Below are 20843 nucleotides of genomic sequence, written 5' to 3' on the forward strand. Positions count from 1 at the left end.
TGCGCTTGTGTATGAATTATTGGTTAGTGTTATGAGTGATGTGTGTGTGTTAAATGTGTTTGTAATGTGATAGAATGCAGTTCGATACTCAGGTCATATGTTGTTTTTGTATAGCATTACTCTTTTTTTTTGCGCAAAGTAAAGTACGGGTCAGTGTGATCATGACTCAATTCTGTTTTTTTTCACTAGAGCGTGTTTGCTCAAGGTTGTGATATAATGTGGAAGTTGGCCGAAACTTTAGACAGGACATTATCTACCTGGCCTGGAGATTTTTTCCTTAATATAAGACTGTAGAAGAAACAGACAAATAGAAAGACAAAGGGTTCTAGCAGCCAATTCACTAAAGGAATCGTGAAAACAACGGCAAGAATGGCAACAAATTCTCTGCTAAACTGCATTTTCATTGAACTAATCACCAATTTGCAGGTCATATTTTACCGTGTTCCACTGGAACCCTTCACCACTGTGATTCAGATGCTTGAACCGACTCTTTAAAATGCTGAAAGTGTGCTTGACTTCATGACACGTCTGGATAACGTTCTTCTCCATCATTCGATCACCATTTGATGAATTACTCCTGTCATGATTGACAGAAAACATCTCTTTTAAATGAACTTCCATTTACCACTTGCTATGTAAATATGGACACTATGTAAATTGTGGCAGAGAAAAAGAGTTGCAAATATAAAACAATAATTTGTGCAACAATCCAAATTTACATACTCACCTTCATGTCATTCTTCAGAACACAAATTAAGATATTTTTGATGAAATCCGATGGCTCAGCGAGGCCTCTATTGCCAGCAATGTCACCAAACTTCTCAAGATCCAGAAAGGTACTCAAAACATATTTAAAACAGTTCATGTGAGTACAGTGGTTCTATCTTAATATAAAGTGACAAGAATATGTTTTGTGTGCCAAAAAAAACTTTTCAACAATATCTAGCGATGACCGATTTCAAAACACTTTCAAAGCTTACGAATCTTTTGTTTCTAATCAGTTGTTCGGCCTCACTGAGCCATCAGATTTCATCAAAAATATCTTAATTTGTGTTCCAAAGATGAACTAAGGTCTTACGGGTGTAGAACGACATGAGGGTGAGTAATAAATTACATTATTTTCATTTGTGAGTGAACTAACCCTTTAAACTTGGTCACAGTTGATTAGTAAAATGCAGGTATTTGCACTAAAATTATGTGTGCAGAAGTGGTGCAATTTGAAAGCTTATTTGTCTCATGAATGAGACAAAAGTAAAGGAGGAGCAGCATGGTTAAAGAGTTAGTTCACCCAAAAATGAAAATTTTCTCATCATTTACTCACCCTCAAGTTGTTTCAAACCTGTATGAGTTTCTTTCCTCTGCTGAACACAAAAGAAGATATTTTGAAGAATGTTGGTAACCAGACAGTTGACGGTAACCAGCATTCAATAGTAGGAAAAAAAAATACCATGGAAGTCAATGGCTACGGTCAACTGTCTAGTTACTGACACTCTTCAAAATATCTTCTTTTCTGTTCATCAGAAGAAAGAAACTCATACAGGTTTGGAAGAACTTGGGGGTGAGTAAATGATGACAAAAATGTCATTTTTGGGTGAACTATCCCTTTAACAAGGCATGTTTTTTTTCCTCTTTATTTCTTTCTTTGTTCATTCGCTCGTTTGGTGTGATCCCACCAGGCCAGCACCAATAAACATGTCCAGTTTTAGATTTTTTACAGAGGGTTAACCATGAAAAAGAGAACTAATGAAAACCTTATGCTGTGTGCAGTTCACAGCATTTTATTGTCTTTAAAATGCCTTGCCCATCAGCCTTAATTTCCACTATAGTGCCTTTATATCCCTCTGATATAGGCTCTTTACCCTGCACATATTGATGGGATTCCTTTAAGCTCTATTAACATTAGGATTTTTAGTAGCAACGTAAAACCCTTTGAGGTCTGTTATCTCAGCTGGTGCATCTCAGAGTTGTTGAGATGCAGATTTCAAAAGGGACCTATGCTAAGATGCAAGATGCTGCATTACTAGTGAATTAAGATTCAGAATAGCTACTACTGCTAAAGGTTTTATAAAAGTATCTTAATGGGCTTTTTTTACATTATAGTGAAAAGACACACAAGTCAATAATACTCTAAAGGGTCTATCCTTACACATCACGTGCAGACAAACCTCTGTTCTTCCACATTGATTAATCTGTCAGTGTTTGATCATTAGCACACAACAGAATTGATTTAATGGACTGGAGGTCGGAGGTCAATTAGAGCATCTCATCACCTCCAGTTCTCGTTAATCCCAAAACAACTCGAGGTTAAAGTGTGTGCTTGTGATTTGCAGTCCAAGCCACAGGAACAACTGTAGTACTTTATACTCTAATGTTTAACAAAAATTAGGTTTTAAAAATCAGAGAATCCTTTTGCATTATTTTTGATTCTTGCCCAGTCCGTGTGATCAGAGGACATGAGTTCTCATGTGACAGTTTAATATATATTTTCCATTGGATAGTTCGATATTCTTTAGTTCTTTCTTATCTGTCAATTATTCATGAAGCAGATGTTTCATTGAAATTTCAAATTATCTTCTGAAGGGCGAAATCTAAGGCATCATGAATATGAGAATATTCAAAGCTAATTATGAGTAGAGCGTTTAGACATGCTCATCAACATTAGCGGCAAATACTTTAATGTGCCTTATCAATCATATCAGTCATGGAATGGTTTTATACCATAAACATCTCATTCTGTCAAAACCATCATCATGTTCCCAGGCTATAAAAAAGAAAAGATCAATAGAGAAATAGAGAGAGTAGTGCTTTCTGGAGTTGCACTTAATTAGAAAAAGTGGCTGACCTGGTGTTTTTTAAAACCATAAAAGTTTGCATATTTCCTGGAGACTTGCATCTCTAATAGTAAGCCTAATGAAAATAAATACAAGATGGCAAGGGAGAGATAAATGATTTTAAATAATGAATTTCATCCAATATCGAAAAGTACAGAAAAAAATAGTGCAGCACATAATTATATATTATAAGTATATTTTACATGTGAATGTGCTATATTTGCATGTGCTATGAATTTTTATACTCTTCGGAGTGATGCATTGTTAGCTTAGCAACATTCAAAAATACTAATAAAATCATTTGACTCTGGATCAATTAAAATGTCCAGTGTGTTTGTGGTGTGGTAAGCAGAATTGCTATGTTCTGTGCTGTACTGTAGTGCTTTCCAAAATTGCATAACTGGATGCTGTCTTAGTTTTTGCTTTCCACTATGCTTTTCCATTATTTTTCTATATAAGCATGCGCTAGATAGACGTCTTTGACCATTGTGCTTTTAAAAAATGTTAACTTTTAAAAAACGCATCTCAAGACCTTGCATTTTTTCCATTCTACTGGTCAGTGTCTCGTGTTTTTAAACGCAACAACACACTTAAAGCTACAATTTGTAATTTTTTCGCCTATTCAAAACAAAGGCGTAGCTTGATGACACTGAGTTTGAGCGCAGAATCTTGGGAAATGTCGTCTTCACCTCACAGCCAGTGGAAAAGAATCGGGATGGGACTCGGGCAGAAATCATATGGATGAGATTATTAATGTTACTGTAGTATGAAACAGAGCAGGGGACAAGTGCTGTTGGAGCTGAAGGAGGCCGCTGGAACGATTGGTAATGAGAGACGAACGCAATGCACGCCTTGTGAGCAGTGGAACTTTTATCATGCCGCAGTCACCGCTTCCGCTTTTTCCGGTCAAGCGTATGAGCTAACACAGCGCTGTTTATCATATTAGAGACATTTGACTGTGTTGAAAATTATGTTATAACGTTGCTGTGAGATACTTGTTGCACACTGCAGTAAGCTAGATCGATTTTAGAATATCATTAAATGCTGGGTGGTTTGTGTTGAAAGATAAATGGCATGCAATTAATTTTAAAATGCATTGTATGATGGAGAAAATTATGTTTTAGCCAAAATTGTTTTTTCTCTCAGGCATGGTAAAAGCATGGTACTCTCAGAAAACTAGATTAAACAATAAGACTAAATGTGTTGAGCTATATAACAATAATTAGTTTTCTGTCTATAAATGTAACAAACAGTTGTTCCCTTGTCTAATAAAACATGTAATATATTAACGCAGGTATGATGCCATTGACAAGCGACTCCCGGCCACGCCCCTTGGTTAAAATCACGATTTTCTTACGATTTAAAAATAGTTGGAAACATTTGGGATATTATAAGTACTCAACTGAACAAAATCTATAAAACTGGCCTAGTGATTTTTGGATATTTTACTGCAAAAAAATTACATATTGTGCCTTTAAAAGGCAGCTTCATATATAGGCATTATGCAGCGAGGCAGCTCTCTACATACTGTAGGTTTTGTAACAGATCCGTGGTATTATTATGCCTTTTTAGAATGAAACAGCACTCACATTCTGCTTTTGTGTTGATAAACAAAGGTCAGTATCTGAAGACAAGGGAAATCTTGTCTCTATTATTTTTCTTGCCTTTTTCTCTCTTATTTACAGTATTTTTATATGTACATGTATTAATTTGTGATGCTGCCACAAAATGAATCTCAACTATTCTGTTTAGAATCTCTCTTCATGAATAGAGAAACTATGTGCGAATAGTTTGACATTATATCAGCAATCTTTTTTATGAATGAAGAAGTATTTACTGAATTAACAGCTTTTTTTTTTTTTTAATTTCTTTGAAATCTGAGTTTGCTCATCCACCATATCAATGTTGTTTTTGGAAGGTGAAGGTTTTTATGTGAGTATACACTGACATTTTTGTGGTTCCACTGATGTGTGTATACTCTGAAAACTCTCTTCTGTGCAGCTCCCTTGAAGCGGGCATCATTAGTGTGTTTTGCTGTGTAAAGTCAGCAGCCTCTGCTGGGAGTTATCTTGCTAACGTCTCACAGATACACTTTTTTTTTTTTCCTGTCAGTGCTTGTCACCATGCAGCAGAGGGGAACTGTCCTCCTCTTGGCACTCCCTTCACACCACCAACAAAATCTTGGAAAGGGTTGTACATGCATGTGATCACAAAAATAAAAGAGTTTCGGAAAAACTGAGGTGCTTTGAGTTTGTGACACACCAGTGATAGCTCATTTCCAAATTTTGGCTAATACCAATTAAAGACAACAGTGTTTTTCCTTACTTTTATGTGTGAGTGTGTTTTATTACCAGACCAAATTAAACACCAATGCCACCTATACTGGGGAGAGAGGGGATGCAGTGAGTTACATGTTCATTGCTCCTCACAAGTCAAGACAAATATGGCTTTCACTTTTATTTCCCTGCTGAGTGAAGTCAAAAGTGTTTGGCTGTGCTGATGTAACTTTCCGTTCATGTCTGCTGAAAAAAATTAGGCACCACTGACACTTTTATTGTTTTGTGATTGTATTTTGACTTTGCTGAATTTTCTGTTTACTTTGTTTCAATTTTTTTTTCCTCTGCCCTAAAGGGATAAAGTGATAAATAGACAGGCATCCATCAGTGTGGTCTATGCCTTTTTAAAGGAGACTTTTATGTGGGAAATTGACTGTACAGTCTCTGTTAACAGTAGAGATAGAAAGAGATGTTTTTGTTTCTTATTTTAAATCAAATGTTTCGTAAGGCTGTTTCGATTGTTCTGCCCCAATTGAACCCCAGGTTAGATCTGGATTGATGTTTCTTTTCCTCCTGACTAAGCCTTCCTTAGGTCCTTTATCCAAGCCAAAAAAATTACTGCTGTTTTCATGGAAAGCCTTAGATTTTTAGAACTTCTTATCTCTCGTTCTTATCTGCCTGTTTTGTCTTACAGAGGCTGAAAGAGTTGAAGCAGAGAGAATTTGCACGTAATGTCTCCTCCAAGTCCTGGAAAGATGAGAAAAAGCAGAAAAGAGCTCTGAAACGATTGCACCAGCTTGCAGAACTCAAACAGCAAAGAGACAGGTAAATCATAATACAATTTTAATCTCAATGTGATAATGTACCTTATAGTACAGCGGTAAATGCATTCTTTATATAATGCATGCACTATAAAATATTAGATTTAAAGAGAGTTGAGATCTTTCGGCTCTGATGTACTGCCTAATTACAACACTGTCTTGTGTTCTTGCCAACAGTGATGACAGAAAAGGTCCAAAGTTAAGGTCTACAAACAAGAATAAGGATCCAGTTCAAATCCTTTCTGCTGGCAACAGCAAGTTGGACACTAAACCAACAGCATCCTTGGTTCAAAACTTAACTACTATCTCCACAAACACCTCATTGAAGGGCTTGTCCTCCACTCGTATGCCCACGCATCAGCAGCCATGCCACAAAAAACACCCCTTACCAACAAAATCCTCTGCAGGACACCGGAGCCCCAGAGCAGGCGTCTCATTCTGTTTCTCCAGACGAGCTCAACTAAAGCTGGACTCCTGTGCATCTGTGTTCACCGATGGGCTTGAGGAGGCCAGTGACTATCAAGAGCTCCAGCGCCACAAGCACAGACTCGCCCTGGAGGCCCTTTGGTCTTGCTCAAGCTCACCCAGAACCCCAAATAATGATGACCATGATCTGTCCCATGATCCACCGACTCTGGGCTGGGTGGATGGAGACTCTCAAACACCTCAAATGGAAGCACAAGCAAAACATGTGGAGAGCCCTGAAATTCAGGCAAACTACAGCACAAGTCAGCCAGAGAAGCTAGGGTGTCCTGACACACACAGTCCTGGAGCAGACTGTAAGCCAGCTGGTTCAGAGGACAGATTGCTTAATGGGGGGCAGAGGCCCAGGGCAGAGGGGGCTTATGGGGGATCAGAGGAGAGAGAATGCCTCAAGTGCCCCGGCCCTACTGTTTACACAGATGGACAGGGTACCATGGCCCAAGGCCAGCTTCAAATACACAAAGGCTCACATCACCATACACAGAAAAGCAGCGAACAGGGTATTATGCAGAATGGGAAGGACTGTATATCAGAAAATGAAACAGAGGAGTATAAAATACACAGAGTGTACAAGAATGAAAATACAGATTCTTTCCTTAATGTGATCAGCAAGGATGGAAGTATGACAAAATGGCCTTTTGAGCTGGTGCAGTACACTTCCGACGAGCCACGCGTATCTTACAGCTGTAACCCTCTCCACTACCATTTAAAACACAAGGAGGGCAAAGATAAAAGCACAAAGGCTGATGGGACAAATCTTGGTGTTGTTGACAAGCTCGCAGGCCAGAATGACAGAGCTAGACCACAAACACAGGTTGTTCCAGGAGATAAATTAGGCATTTTAAAACCAAAGAAACCCAAACACAGGAGAAAGGGAAAAAAACATAGGCATAAATTAGATGCTGTCAGGATCCGGCAAGCTGGATGCGCATTCAAAACATGCTCGCAGACAGAAGCTGGAGGGCACTTTGAATTCCAATGCACTCCAACCGACACGTCACTAAACAAGCAAGCGTGCACTGAGAGGAGGCACAAGCTGGGGAAGAGGAAAAGATCAGTGAGAGATGAGACTTCAAATGAAAGTGACACCCCAGAGCACAGCCTCAAAAGCATTGTTGTAAGTTCGCTTTCCGCCCCGGCACGTAAAAGGAAGAAATGTCAAACGATGAGGGGGCTTGTGTCAGCGCTGCGCTTGGTAAGGCGGAGGCCTTTGCCATATTCTGTTCACAACACGAAAGGAAGAGAGGATAATTATCGCTGGTATGACAACACCTATGAGTCAAAGAGGGATGCTGCCTCAACTCCCACCAGTGACAAATCTGGGTCGTGGAGTGGCCTGTCAGACTTGACCTCAGATGGAGAATGGCCTGTGTACCACATGGGGAGATGCTCCACCTCACCAAGATCAAACTATATATACCCTTTGAGAAAGGAGCACAGTCAGCCCAGGTCTTGCATTAGAAGTAACTCTCACAATGTTCCTCACTACAGTTATAGTCCATGCAGAGATTTTGAACATACAGCAGACAGTTGGGATTACACAGACTCTTATATCTACAATAAACGGAAATATTCAACAGATTATAACAGCCCAGAACAGCATGAGAGATACAGCATCAGAAGGCACAAAAAAATTGCTGAGGAGCATAAACATAGAGAGCACAGAATTCAACATACAGGCAGGCAGTTGTTTTATAGAGTCTATGACAGTCCTGAACCTCAAGAGGATGTCAGGGATTGGTGGTACGAACGACTTAGCCCTGTAGGTAGGAGGTACCGGGAGAGGGAAGAATTTCCTTGGTCAAGTCCAGAAAGAAGTGAAGACAGGTGGTATAACAAGCCAGTGTCCATTCGTAGCCCCAGTTCCTCTAGTAGCATTAGCATCTCTGATCTTAGTGGGGACTGGTTGTCTAATTCCCATATTAGGCCATCTCCAACTGGACAGAGCCAGAAACATTGCAGTCATTCTGGGTGGCCATCTGAGAGATTGGTCAAGACCAAATCATCCCATTCCCCTCTAAGAAAGAGGAGTCACTCACCCCCATTAGCTACAAGTAACAATGCAGCTAAGCCTAATTCCTTACAATCAGGTGTAGGGAAGGAAGATGTTACACACAAATCTAACACAATGCCAACAGAGCAGTTGGTTGAGAAGGATCCTAAAGTAAAGAAAGCAAATGTCACTCTCTCACTTCCACTAATTGGTAAATTACCCTCTATTAAGAAAGGGGCAAGAAAAATAGGGAAAAATAAAGATGCAAGTGCCAGTATTAGTAACCAGGTTCAAACATCTTCAACTGTCCCATCAAATCAACAAGTTATACCTCAAATTGACAGCAAGACTCTAGAACACTTACAACACAGAGATGGGCAAAATCCCAGCGCATCCCATGCTTGTCTTGAAATTGCCAAGGAGAATAGATCAACAGAAACCTGTTCTGCTTTAGCTCTGGATTCAGACAATACTTTGTCACAAAAACTTAACATCAGAGACCAAGCGGACAATGCAGAAATTGCAGGGATTCACTGTTCAAAATGCACCACCCCTCCCCTTTCTGAGCAACCGATCACCTTCACTGATGATGAGATTGAGAAGTACAAATTGCTTCAACTCCAGGCCCAGCAGCACATGCAGCAGCAGCAGCATCTTCAAGAGCAAGTATCTGTGGACATGACCCATTTATCAGTGCCATCTCCAGAGCCGCCTGACCAGACTACACTTTCAACCTGTCTACCATACAACATACTCCAGCCCTCTACTCCACCATCTTCTATTGCACCTCACTCTTCGCCTGTTGCCCTGTTACCGCCCCTTCATCCCACCCTCTCTCAACCCCAATTTGCCCCTGCAATTCCTGCTGCCTTCTTTCCAGTGCCGCCTGCTACTGTGTTGGCAGCTCAACCCCTCCACCTGATCCCAGCCTCATCTTTCCACCCAGTTCACCCTCACCATCATGTATCTGGGTTGACTCTCCACCCCCTGCCTCCCACTTCTCTCCTCCCTGCGATGCTCAGTCCAATGCCCATGGCTGCCGCTGCTGCTGCTGCTGTTGCTGCTGCCAGCACTCTGCAGATCCACCCCCTACTACACCCTCTGTTCCACAGCCAGGACCTTCAGCGCCACCCTGGACCAACCAGCTAGCTCTGGTCAGAATGAGAGGGGAAAGGAGAATAAGAAAGAATATAGTTTTGACATGAAATGTCCTACAAGACCCCTTCAATTGTGCTGTGAACTTTCTGATGTTTAGGTTCTCCTCTCAGCCAAAGTTCCTGTTGAGTAGTGATTTATTTTTGTTTAATCTCTGTGTGTTGCAGTGTCAACTCAATGATAGAAAGATTTTTTACTTTGTTGTTTACCATTCCCTTCTTATACATCCATCGTCTCCCCGCATTAACACACAGATGACCCTCTCCTGCCTCACCACACTGTGATTTATTAGCAGTTGAGCCCATTCAGCAGTTGGCTGAAATTAAGCATAACCTGAAGTCAAATTAGAATGTTAATGCCTTTTTCAATTAGTAATGAGTATAATTAGCATATTTTTATAGTTATGCTACCCAGCAAGTATTCAAAGGGTTTTATTTATGAAGAACTAGGGGAAATATCCTTGAGCAAACTTAAACTGACTAAGCAAAATGTACATGAAACCTCAGAATGATTCAGAAAAAAAAAAATCAGAATTTTTGTTCCATAATTAATTTATTTTTTTTAATATGCAAATTGACATGATTATTTGGTGCAGAAACACAGCATGTGATTGAGCTTTTGCATCTCTTAATGGATTTAGCAGTGTTCACCACTTTAGGTGAAGACATCCTGTTTTAATTTTTTTTCTGTGTTAGTAGGGTAGAGTGAGTTTGGACTTGATCAGCTGTAGTGTGGACATGCAATAATGTTTTTTTTTTTTTTTTTCAATCTATTTAAAGTGTAAAATCTTGAATTGTATTTATGTATTCATACTTTGTAATGTAAGTAATAACAAATAACATGCACTTGATTGTTCATACATGTTTAAGATGCTTTTTATTCACTCTTATTTTGGTAGAGCCAAACATACTTTCATCTGTAAGATAATGTCATGGGAATAATAATAAATTAAATGTCATTCCAAGAAATGACAGCTTTGTCATTACTAATGTCTTTGAGGTCTAGATTTTGACTTTAGGCTTTTAAAACTCAGGACTTTTAGACTTTGGAAGACAGGGAGCAGCGATTGGCATTTTGCCTGGAGGAGGATTGTGGCTGAACTGGTATTTACCCACCTCTAAAAAAAAAAAAAAGAAAAAAGAAAAAAAAAATGGCATAATACGTGTCAAATTCAGTGAATGTTAACACACCTTAATTTCAAATGAGCAGTGCTTCATTGCTCAGATCTGAGGGACTGGGAGTTTGTGTTAATGATGCTTCTCATTGCCAGCAGTGGCCCAATAACACAACTGCGCATTTGCACTAATTAACTCTCTCCGGTACAAGTCATCTGCTCTGGCAAGCAGGAGCTCTGCTCTGCAGTCTCTCACTGGCACTAAACGAATTGGTGATTCATATCACTAAACTCTAACTCAAACTGTGTTGGACCTGTTTTTTAAATAAATACAGAATGATGAAGGCAAATTTGTGTCCTGCTAGATAGGTGACAAGTGCAAATGCAGTATTAAATCCTCATGTAAAAAGATTCTGAGAAGCATTCAATATCATATTGTGAGTTCATTGAGTGGAATGGTTTTCTCTTGAGTGCACTTTTTTTTTGTGTGTGTGTGTGACAATCCCGACAAGGATCCATGCAGATATCCTGTAAGCCAGGCTACCTTTAGGAAGAGCCATAAGGGGAAGCAGTGTGTAGAATGGTTGCCCTCCCATGCCCCAAATACAGCCTCTATGCTGGCAGACCTGCTGCCGCGTGCTTATACTCCACAGGACAGCAGATCAAACAGACTGTATGAACTAGAGAGTGGGGATAATTAGCAGATGTTACAGAATAAACCCACTCTTCAGCCGCTCTCTTTACACAACCAACCAAACTTACAGATTAATATAACATTTTCATGCTAAAAAGAAAGAAATATGATAAATAAGGAGTGATGAAACAGATCAAGATAAGATGAGATGCACTGATCAGAGATGTTTTGAAAAACAAGAGGAATCAAAATAGTTACAAGCTTCAAGCATTCACATCAAAGTGGAGTGTATTTGATGCCATGACATACACTATATTAGTTCTTCTGATATGACCGTAGAAATCGATATTCCATATCACTATGCCTTAGGGCCAAATATAATCACAGAAGGGTTATGTAATGTAAAACTTTTTTTGTACTTTTTGTGGAGCCAATGGAGCCAAACTTTTCCCTCATTATTCATTTCTTCTACAGTAACTATGAGGCATACACTAAGAGAAAACACTGCATGCCCCTCATAGTCTAGTGCCCTGCCAGTCCCTTATTTAATATGCTACTGAAGTAGGGAGCCACTGTTTGCCGCTCATCGCCTGTGGGGGCCTCTCAGAGTCTGTTTAGCATGTATCAAAGCTGTAGGACATCACTATCTCCGCTGCTAAATGCCCAGTATGGTGCAGACAGAGTACATATCATCCTTGCTCATTCTTCCATTCTTAGCTTGCACCCTCTGGTGATAGTGTCTCACTGACACCACCCACCACAATTGCTGAGAAATATTATCTATTCAGAGCAGCATTAAGCCACATTCTTATTACTATGAATTATTTTGGAGTTATTCATATGATTCATTGGTTTATTTTTTTAATAATGTCTAGACATTTCCTCATCATGTCTAGGCAGACAGAAAGATATGACCAATGAAGTGGACTCCCTGCAGGTTTTAGAGGGGTAACAAGCCAATTGTTTTCTCTGCTGTAATACCTCACATTGTAATTGTGCACTGAGGGTGGGAATGAATTCACTAAGAATGAATTGCACACGCTGATAGCACTGTATATTGGCATGTGCTGTTTGCAATATTTAGTTCTCAGAGCTATATTTGTGAAGATGCAGTGGGCTGCTGCAATTTGACAACCAAGTTTTCTGAAAAGAATGACAACTCAAATGTATTTCAGCACATTTATCACCTTGTGAAACTTATTGAATCGTCAGTCATGACGTCATATTTTGGCAAATTTTTTGTAGTTTTTAGAATAGTAAATCTTTATTTAAGAGTAAAATAAAGTCTGTGGAGACTTTCACATAAATTATACACAACTTAACTTTTCTCTCTCATATGTAGTGTTGGAAAGCCTTATTCTTTTTAGTGAATCGGTTCGTCATAAATAGACCTCTGTTTGATATGAGTAGAGTTGGAAAATTGTATGCTTTTAAAGTGTTAGTTCACCCAAAAATGAAAATTCTGTCATTAATTATTCACCCTCATGTCGCTCCAAACCTGGAAGACTTTCGTTCATCTTCGGAACACAAATGAAAATCTTTTTGATGAAATCTGAGAACTTTCTGTCCCTCCATAGATAGCAACATGACTACCAATTTGTTGCTTCAAAAAGTTCCTAAAGAGATCGTAAAACTAATCTATATGAATTTAGTCCGAATTTTCTGAAGATACACGATCACGTTATATGATGAACAGTTTGAATTTAGGCTTTTGTTCACATATAAACATTATTTAGGATATATCACTGGATATTATATTATACAGTAAGCAGCTTTAATGCTTACGGTCTTCCGCTGGAAGCTAGTTATTTGAATTGAAATTAAAGTTTTAAATATGGATATTTTTCTTACAAAAATGCATCACTTCACTTGAGAAGGCCTTTATTAACCCACTAGAGTCGCATGGATTACGTTTTTTATGGATGGATGCATTATTTTTTTACTTAAAATCGCAGCCCCCCATTCACAATCATTATAAACCTTGGAGGACTAAGTATATTTTTAAATATATCTCTGATTCTGTTTGTTTGAAAGAAGATAGTCATATACACCTAGGATGGCTTGAGGGGGAGTAAATCATGGGATAATTTTTGGGTGAACTCATACCCAGCTCAAAAAATATATATATGAAAACATACAATCAAAATTAAAGTCAAAGCCCATTCATAGGCTCATAAGCCAGTCAAAACTCATAATGATCAGCCTTACAGCCAAATATTATAGAGATTCAACAGCCTCGGTGTGGCTAATTATCTTCTCCGCTGGCAAAATTAAAGTTAGATCAGGTAGAGCCTGTTTTTGATCCAGTTTAAATGGTTTCACCCACCTGTGGAGCAGCACTCATCTGATTATTCCTCTTTACCTTTATGTAAACCCTTTCTTCTGGCTCCCTCTTCATCATCCCTCAGGTGCTCGACTGAGCCAGTGACAAAGAGTGAAACAGGCATGTGTGTTTGTGTGTGTGTGTGTGTGTGTGTGTGTGTGTGTGTGCGCGCGTTTTTGTGACATATCAGGACACAAATTTGTATAATGACATGGGTATGACATAGGTATTACAAGGAGAAGGTGACTTATGAGGACATTACCCCATATCCCCATTTTTCAAAAGGCTTATAAATCATTCAGAATTAGTTTTTTTGAGAAAGTAAAAATGTGCACAGTTTTCTGTGATGGTTATGTTTAGGGGTAGGGGTAGTGTAGGGCGATATTAAATATGGTTTGTACAGTATAAAAACCATTACGCCTATGGAATGTCCCCACAATTCACAAAAACAAACGTGTGTGTGTGTGTGTGTGTGTGTGTGTGTGTGTGTGTGTGTGTGTGTGTGTGTGTGTGTGTGTGTGTGTGTGTTTTCATGCAGAGCTGTCTTGTATTTCTGCTCCAATCCCCTTGATTTGAAGTCTCTTCCTTTTCATTTCAAATACAATCCATGGCTCTATTGGGCCAAAACTAATTTCATATTGATTTAAGTTGTGCATGTAAATCTGAGCACACCATGTATTTTTACTTTCCTGAGGTTGATGCAAGGTCCGACCCCAGTAATGACAGTAATAAATGTTTTTATTTAAGATAAAATTACTCTCTTTTTGATTCTGTTGTCCTCACCCCCTCCTTCTCTCTCTCTCTCTCTCTCTCTCTCTCTCTCAGTCTTTCCTCTGCCAGGGAAACAAAATTGAAACTGTATACTTTTGAAAAGCTTAATTTGATTGCCTCCTACAAAGTGAATGCTGCAGTCAACAGTAATTTCTAGATTCACAAAAGACGATTAATTGATGCAGAGTAAGCTGTGTGATTTCAATCCAGCACTTTTATCCTCTACCTCCTTTTATGTTCCAGGCTCGTTCCCAGACTCATATATTTGTTGTACAAAGTTATGATGCTTTTCAATATAAATGTAGGCCTATATATTTTTTTCCTCAAGGTTGTTGGTAAATGTTAGATTTATAGTTAATGATTTATCATAGCTGTGAGGTCAGTTGTAAAATAAAATATGAAATAAAAATGATATTAAACATGCGTATAGAACATTATTTAATCATTTTGACTATATCTTCTATATATCAATTTAATTTAGTAAAAGTTTTTGCCCATTATATAATTAACTATAATTAATCAAATTAATTACATTTAGAGTTTTGCCTCTGTTAGCTTCAAACAAAACTTAAGTTATAGCTATACTCCAGTAATTTAAAACACATCAGTAGTTGCACTAGAGTTGCATGAGTTGATTATCCATTTCACTCTTGCATTTTTATACTTTTTATGTTCCACTCTCATTCTCATTTCCAGAATGTGCCGAAAAGAGAGAATGCCAAAATTCATTTTAATAAAATAACCAGATTAGTATTCCGGGGGGTTGACGTAAGCTTTGCCCTGAGGTGATCATAACTCATAAAGCCATTTTCAAGAGGCCACTTAGTCCGCAGCTCCTCCTGACTCTGGGCTGCTGAAAGAGACCCTCTGCTGTGCTCTATATATCATTAAAGCCATAAAAGGTCTGTGAAATCAAGTCTAAATGCTCTGAAGACATGCTTGCACTGAAACTGAATAGACTAAAACAAACACATTTTTAAAGAAAACATATCTCCATAAAGTGGTTCAATGTTGTTTTGGACCCCATTGACTTTCATTGACTGATTTGAGGCTTGACATCGACTGAAGATTTCTGGTTGCTAACAGGATGCATTAGCAGTGCTGCTGGGTACATTACTTAAAGATGGTAGTCCAGATTGCAAATTGCATGATGAAAATTGTAACTTGCTACTGCCAATACATACACAACACGCTGCTGTGAGCAAGTAAAACATGCTGCTGGTGTACAATATAGCGTACATGAATTACCCGTAGCAGATCTATACAGGTGGAGCTGGGGAAGGTGGAGAGTTTCTGAAGCGCACTGCACTGCTAGGCAAATGCTACTCTGTATTTGAAGACTGAGCATGCAAGCTCATTGGCTACTAATACAACAGGAACCAATCATCTGTGTCCTATAGATAATGATGTGATTACAAGCAGGTGAGTTAAAAGACCTAATAGCCTGCCCATTAGAGTTTCATGCCAGAACTTTGTATTTAGTACCATAATCTGTTACATTACAGATTTTAGGTTTACTTTTAGATTCATTTTAGGTTACTTTTGACTCATTTATCATATTGATTTGAATAGGACAATCTTATTGATACCATATTGACATAAAAATACAAAAAGAAAGAAAACAATATGAAGGACATTAAACATTATGTCAGGGTTTCTCAAACTGTAAGTTCATGAAAAGCTAATAATTCATTAAATCGTAAAAATTTCAAATTCAAATAAAAATTAAAAAAGATACAATATTTTAGCTGTTTACCTGCATGTCATGACAATGATTCGACATCAGAGAATCGTAAATATGCAAATGTGTTGTTAAATTATTGACTTAATTATTAAATATATTAGGTCAAAAGAGGTTCAGCTGACTAAACAGTTTGGGAATAACTGCATTAGTTAAATATGAAATGACATGAATTTGTGCATTTTAATGTGTTTGAAAGACAAAAGCCTTCCAAAGACATAATAAATGGTTAAATGACTCACTGAGTGATAATTCAAATAATAACTGAAATGTGTTCATCAGTAGTTCATTATATGCAATATTGAGAAAACACTCCTTAAAAGTGAAACGATTTCTGCAAATTCAGTGGTCAAGTGCTCTTGCATCTCAAGTTTCCTTGTTATTACAGCCACTAAACTAGGGGCTGGTGTGTGCAATTCCACAAATCAAGAAGACTTTACGAACATATATAAGTGATAGGCTTTTTTTTAGAAAGGAAAATTGAAAAGATAAAAGTTTTTTTTTTTTTTTATCTTATTACGTAATACAGATTACATGTAATCAGTTACTACTCATCACTGTGCAGGGTGTTAATATAAGCCATACCGTGGCTTTTTATCATTAAAATGCATCCTTAGTAAGTACTCACATTATTCTGTAGATGCATGATATTAAACAATGCAATAGATACGCATTTACGAGTTGGACATACATACTACACCAAAAATTGTTCAAATTTAGTTTAGTTACTACATCAGCTTTAGCTTTGTTACGACACAAGTTATTCATCTCTGAGCTATATTTCCCCTGTCCTTTCTCTGACAGAGAGAGATTTTGGGGAAACTCAAGCAGTAAGACCCTTATCTCAAGGCGCCATGCATAAAAACGAACCATCTCTCACCATGCAAGAGCACTACATCATGAAAAAAGCTGCTCGGTAGTTCGCACACGACCACAGCCTGGGGTTCGAGCCAGCTGGCTACAACAGGCGGTATTAGGAATGTTGGGTTTAGTTATTCAGTGCCTAGCGTTGATGATTAAAGAGACCCAGGCAATGGGCAAGACCTACTCTGTGTGCAAGCGTTAAAGAGAGCGAGCAAGAAAGGGGGCTGAGGGAAAGTAGAAAAAACGAGTAAGAATATAAGAGAAAATAAAGCGCTCACTAGAAACTTCCTTCCTTAGGACTGTCTGGTACAAGCTGTATCGCTGTAGATATGCTTTTGAAGTTTTTTTCTTTTCTCTGCTCTGAGATCTTGAAGCTAGAGCTGTGTTAGTGCGGCTGCGAGCGAGGCTTTCTTAGGCCAACTAAAGCGACTGAGCGTCTGCCGTGTTGCTGATACATTCATACCTGTGAGCTCCCCTCATGAGAGAACGGGCTTTTGAACCCGTCTCACAGATCTGCTCTGAAGTCTCAGACAACCTGAAACTATGACAGGCTACAAAACTTCCAGGAAAAAAAAAAAGAGAAAGTATAGAAAAATGGCTGACTATCTTCATATCTCAAATGAATTGAAGACGCTTGCGTGCGAGGAAGGGAGAGGATCAGTAATCTCGCTGGCAGATGATCATAGTGGGTCGAAAGGTGTGGGGAGATGTTCTCACTGATCAAATTGAATTAGAGGCTCCTACGGTGAGGCTCTGACAGCCTCTCGCTCAAAGATACCACTCGTCTGTTCTTGCGACTGAGAAATAGGATTGAGGGCCGTCTATGACAGGAGATAAATAAGGAACATTGAAAATGAATTACTGAAAGTTTGAATATTCAGTCTTTGGCTAGTTGCTTTAATATTAGTAACATAGTACTGCATAGAGGGAGAATAAGAGAAATAGAGGAGGAGATGGGGAGGAGGAGGGATGCTGGAAGAATTGTCGCTGGGATGACGTATTGACTGCTGCTTATATACGCTCGTAATGATGATTGACAGGACTGAATGCTTAGGCTCCTCCCGAACCTACGTTTGGAACTACATAACAACCTTGTTGTGTTTATAACTGTGCTCTTGCAAACTATTCTAACTCAAACTTTCAGGGAAAATGTCATTTTAAAACAGACTGAAATTTTTGTTGGAAACTTAGTGATGACCTTGTCTTGAGTTACGCCATGCATTTGTGGTATGACCCTGCTAAAAAAAAAAAAAAAAAAGCTAGTTTACTGGTCTTAGCTGGTTCAAAATGTAATCCCAGCTGGGTCAAACTGGTCTACAGTGCCAAAACCCCCTCTAAAACCAGAAGAGCAGCAAACTATTTTTGACTTGTTTTCCAGGAAAATAGAGGCTAGGGAGAGGCTATAAATTATGAATGCATGTACAGTACTGCTTTAGCTAATTTTGCCAATTTTTAAGAGTAAACTGGCATTTAGATGACTTCAAAGCTACACTGTAAAAAAAAATCCCAGTAAAATTTACGGTAAAAAAACGGCAGCTGTGGTTGCCAGAACTTTACCGTAAAAAATACAGTAGCAACGTAAAAAAAATCTGTTAAATTTACGGTAAAATAACGTATTTCATTAACTGATATAACATTAATTTAATACCAACCTAATGAAGTACTAATATCTGTTTTATATCTTTATAATACACTGACAGTCACCAAACACAGTGGTGATAAGAGTCACATGATGAATCAAAGTTCATCACAAACAGATTTTCCACAAGCTGAGAAGGACAACACTAACATATAGAAGGTGCACACAGTGTCATTCACACACATGCTAAACACCATCATGGTAACATGCATGAAATTTAAAAAATGCAATAAACATTAATTTAACAACATTAGATGTAACATAAAACCCTAATGTACATAACTGATTAGAAAAAAATGAGAAAAACTAAGAAGAAACAGTCATTTCAACGAAAATATATCAAATGTGAAGTGTCACGCAGGGAATTGCGGGAATGTTTACGGTTTTTCACTGTAAATTTTACAATGAATTGTTATTTTTCACTTCCAAAAACTGTGAATTTAACGGTATTTTACCGTAAAATTACATTAAATGTACCGTTAGATCTATTACAGTTATTCACCGTATATAGTACAGAAACTTTCTATAAACCAATTGACAGTTTTTCACCGCAGCATTTTTACAGTCTTTTACTGTTAAAATCACGGTCATTTTTTACAGTGTAGTAGCCATGGCCTAAAAACCATAAAATTGATGAAAATGACAAAATGAGCTCACAGGCCATAAAAATGACATCCAGCATTGTTACTTGTCCCACAGCATTTCATCACATTGTCATCCTAACTGACTGCTGACGAAAGAAGATGCTGATTGGTGGATTTGGTTTGAACCACTAATCAGAGGCATTCACTGAGTTATATATGAGAAAAGGGCCGTAAGCTAGTGTTGGTCAATGCCTGCATGCATCCGCCTCTGATTAGAGTCTGACGGAGACCCCGGGGAGCTAATCAAAATGAAAGGGAAACTGAATGAGTAAGAGTGTGAGAGAGAGAAAGAATGTTGTAATCAGAGTTTTTATTTTGGTTGATGGTGTGTGTAAATCATGCCCTGGCCTGGCTCTCAGAGCATCAATGGAAGTCCTGGTGATCAGAGATGTGAATTAATGCCTTAAGTGGGTATTTTTGCTGAGGGGAGAGGAGTGGGGGGGGAGGGGGTGTCCTGGGTTGCGCTGGTTATGGAACATTAGGCACAGCGCCTGAACAAACAACACCCGCGGTCTGCTGAGGTTTGTGTTCTCCTGCTTTCATGGGCACCTGCTTCAGAACAAACACAGCCCAAAGTCCTGGCTCTTAAAGATTCACACAAAACAAAAGGCTTGCTTTCTACTTTTCTAGGAATTAAAATGTGTATTTTTCTTTTATAAACCCTTTTATTCATTTTGTAGCATTTAGCGTAAATAGGAAGAATGGTATTTTTGTACTTAAGATAGCAACAACCCTCAAATCAGGTGGTTCAAGGCAAGCATAAACTGTTAGTATATACCTTTAACAATGTAAACTCAATAAATGTAATAGAAGGTTTAATTTATGTTGCTTCTACGAGTATATTTTGTTTTGATTTAGTTTTCTTTGTTCTCAGTTCGTGTTTGCCTGAATTCTTGTCAATTTCCTCGTTTGGTAATTAGTCCCATCACACCTGTTCTGTTTCAGTTAATCATCCTGTCTATTAAAGCTCTCAGTTTCCTGTGTTTAATTGTCTGGTATCATTTGTATTAAGTGTAGTTGTTATTCTATTTCTCCTACATGTTCCCATTTCTGATTAAAAGGCTCTTTGTTTATCTCTGACTTGTGCGTGTGTGACTACACGTTACAACGTGCTCCAATATACACGTATTTTCCCCACAATAAACTGATATTTTTTTCCCCACAAGAGCCTGCAGGCAGATCAGTGGACAAAAGCTCTGTAAAGCTTTGCAAATCTACATTTGCACTGACAAATGAAACAGGGAATCAGTTCTGAGAATAGCATGTTTGACAGTATTTAGTTAAAAGCGAAAGAAAAGTGATCAAAGTTTTCCACCTCAAGCGTTTTTGAGAAATGAAAGCTTAATCAATATCCATACTGCTCTGCTGTGTGTCGAGGGCTAGCACTAGCTTTGTACCTCTGAGAACTGCAGGATTGCGTTTGTGAGGTCCTTTGTGTGCTGCTATTGCAGAGGTAATGGTTTAGCTTTACGTTATTGCTTGACAGGAATGTGTTGCTGTATCCACAGAATTCAATTAGGAAGCCGAAGCAATTCCACAATCACTACACTGGCC

At 38.4% G+C, this 20843-nt stretch overlaps 1 protein-coding gene across 1 annotated transcript in view; it reads left to right on the forward strand.

The window, feature by feature from the left end:
* The window catches only part of LOC125242937 (zinc finger protein 804B), a 139440-nt gene extending 128941 nt beyond the window's left edge, over positions 1–10499 (forward strand). Inside the window, exons 3-4 of the mRNA XM_048152053.1 lie at positions 5802–5932; positions 6106–10499. Coding sequence (XP_048008010.1) covers positions 5802–5932; positions 6106–9553 — 3579 coding nt within the window. The 3' untranslated portion in view covers positions 9554–10499. The remainder of the gene's footprint in view (positions 1–5801; positions 5933–6105) is intronic.
* The last annotated feature ends 10344 nt before the right edge of the window (positions 10500–20843 follow it).

This window comes from Megalobrama amblycephala, linkage group LG13, assembly GCF_018812025.1.
Source record: "Megalobrama amblycephala isolate DHTTF-2021 linkage group LG13, ASM1881202v1, whole genome shotgun sequence".
Lineage (NCBI taxonomy): Eukaryota > Metazoa > Chordata > Actinopteri > Cypriniformes > Xenocyprididae > Megalobrama > Megalobrama amblycephala.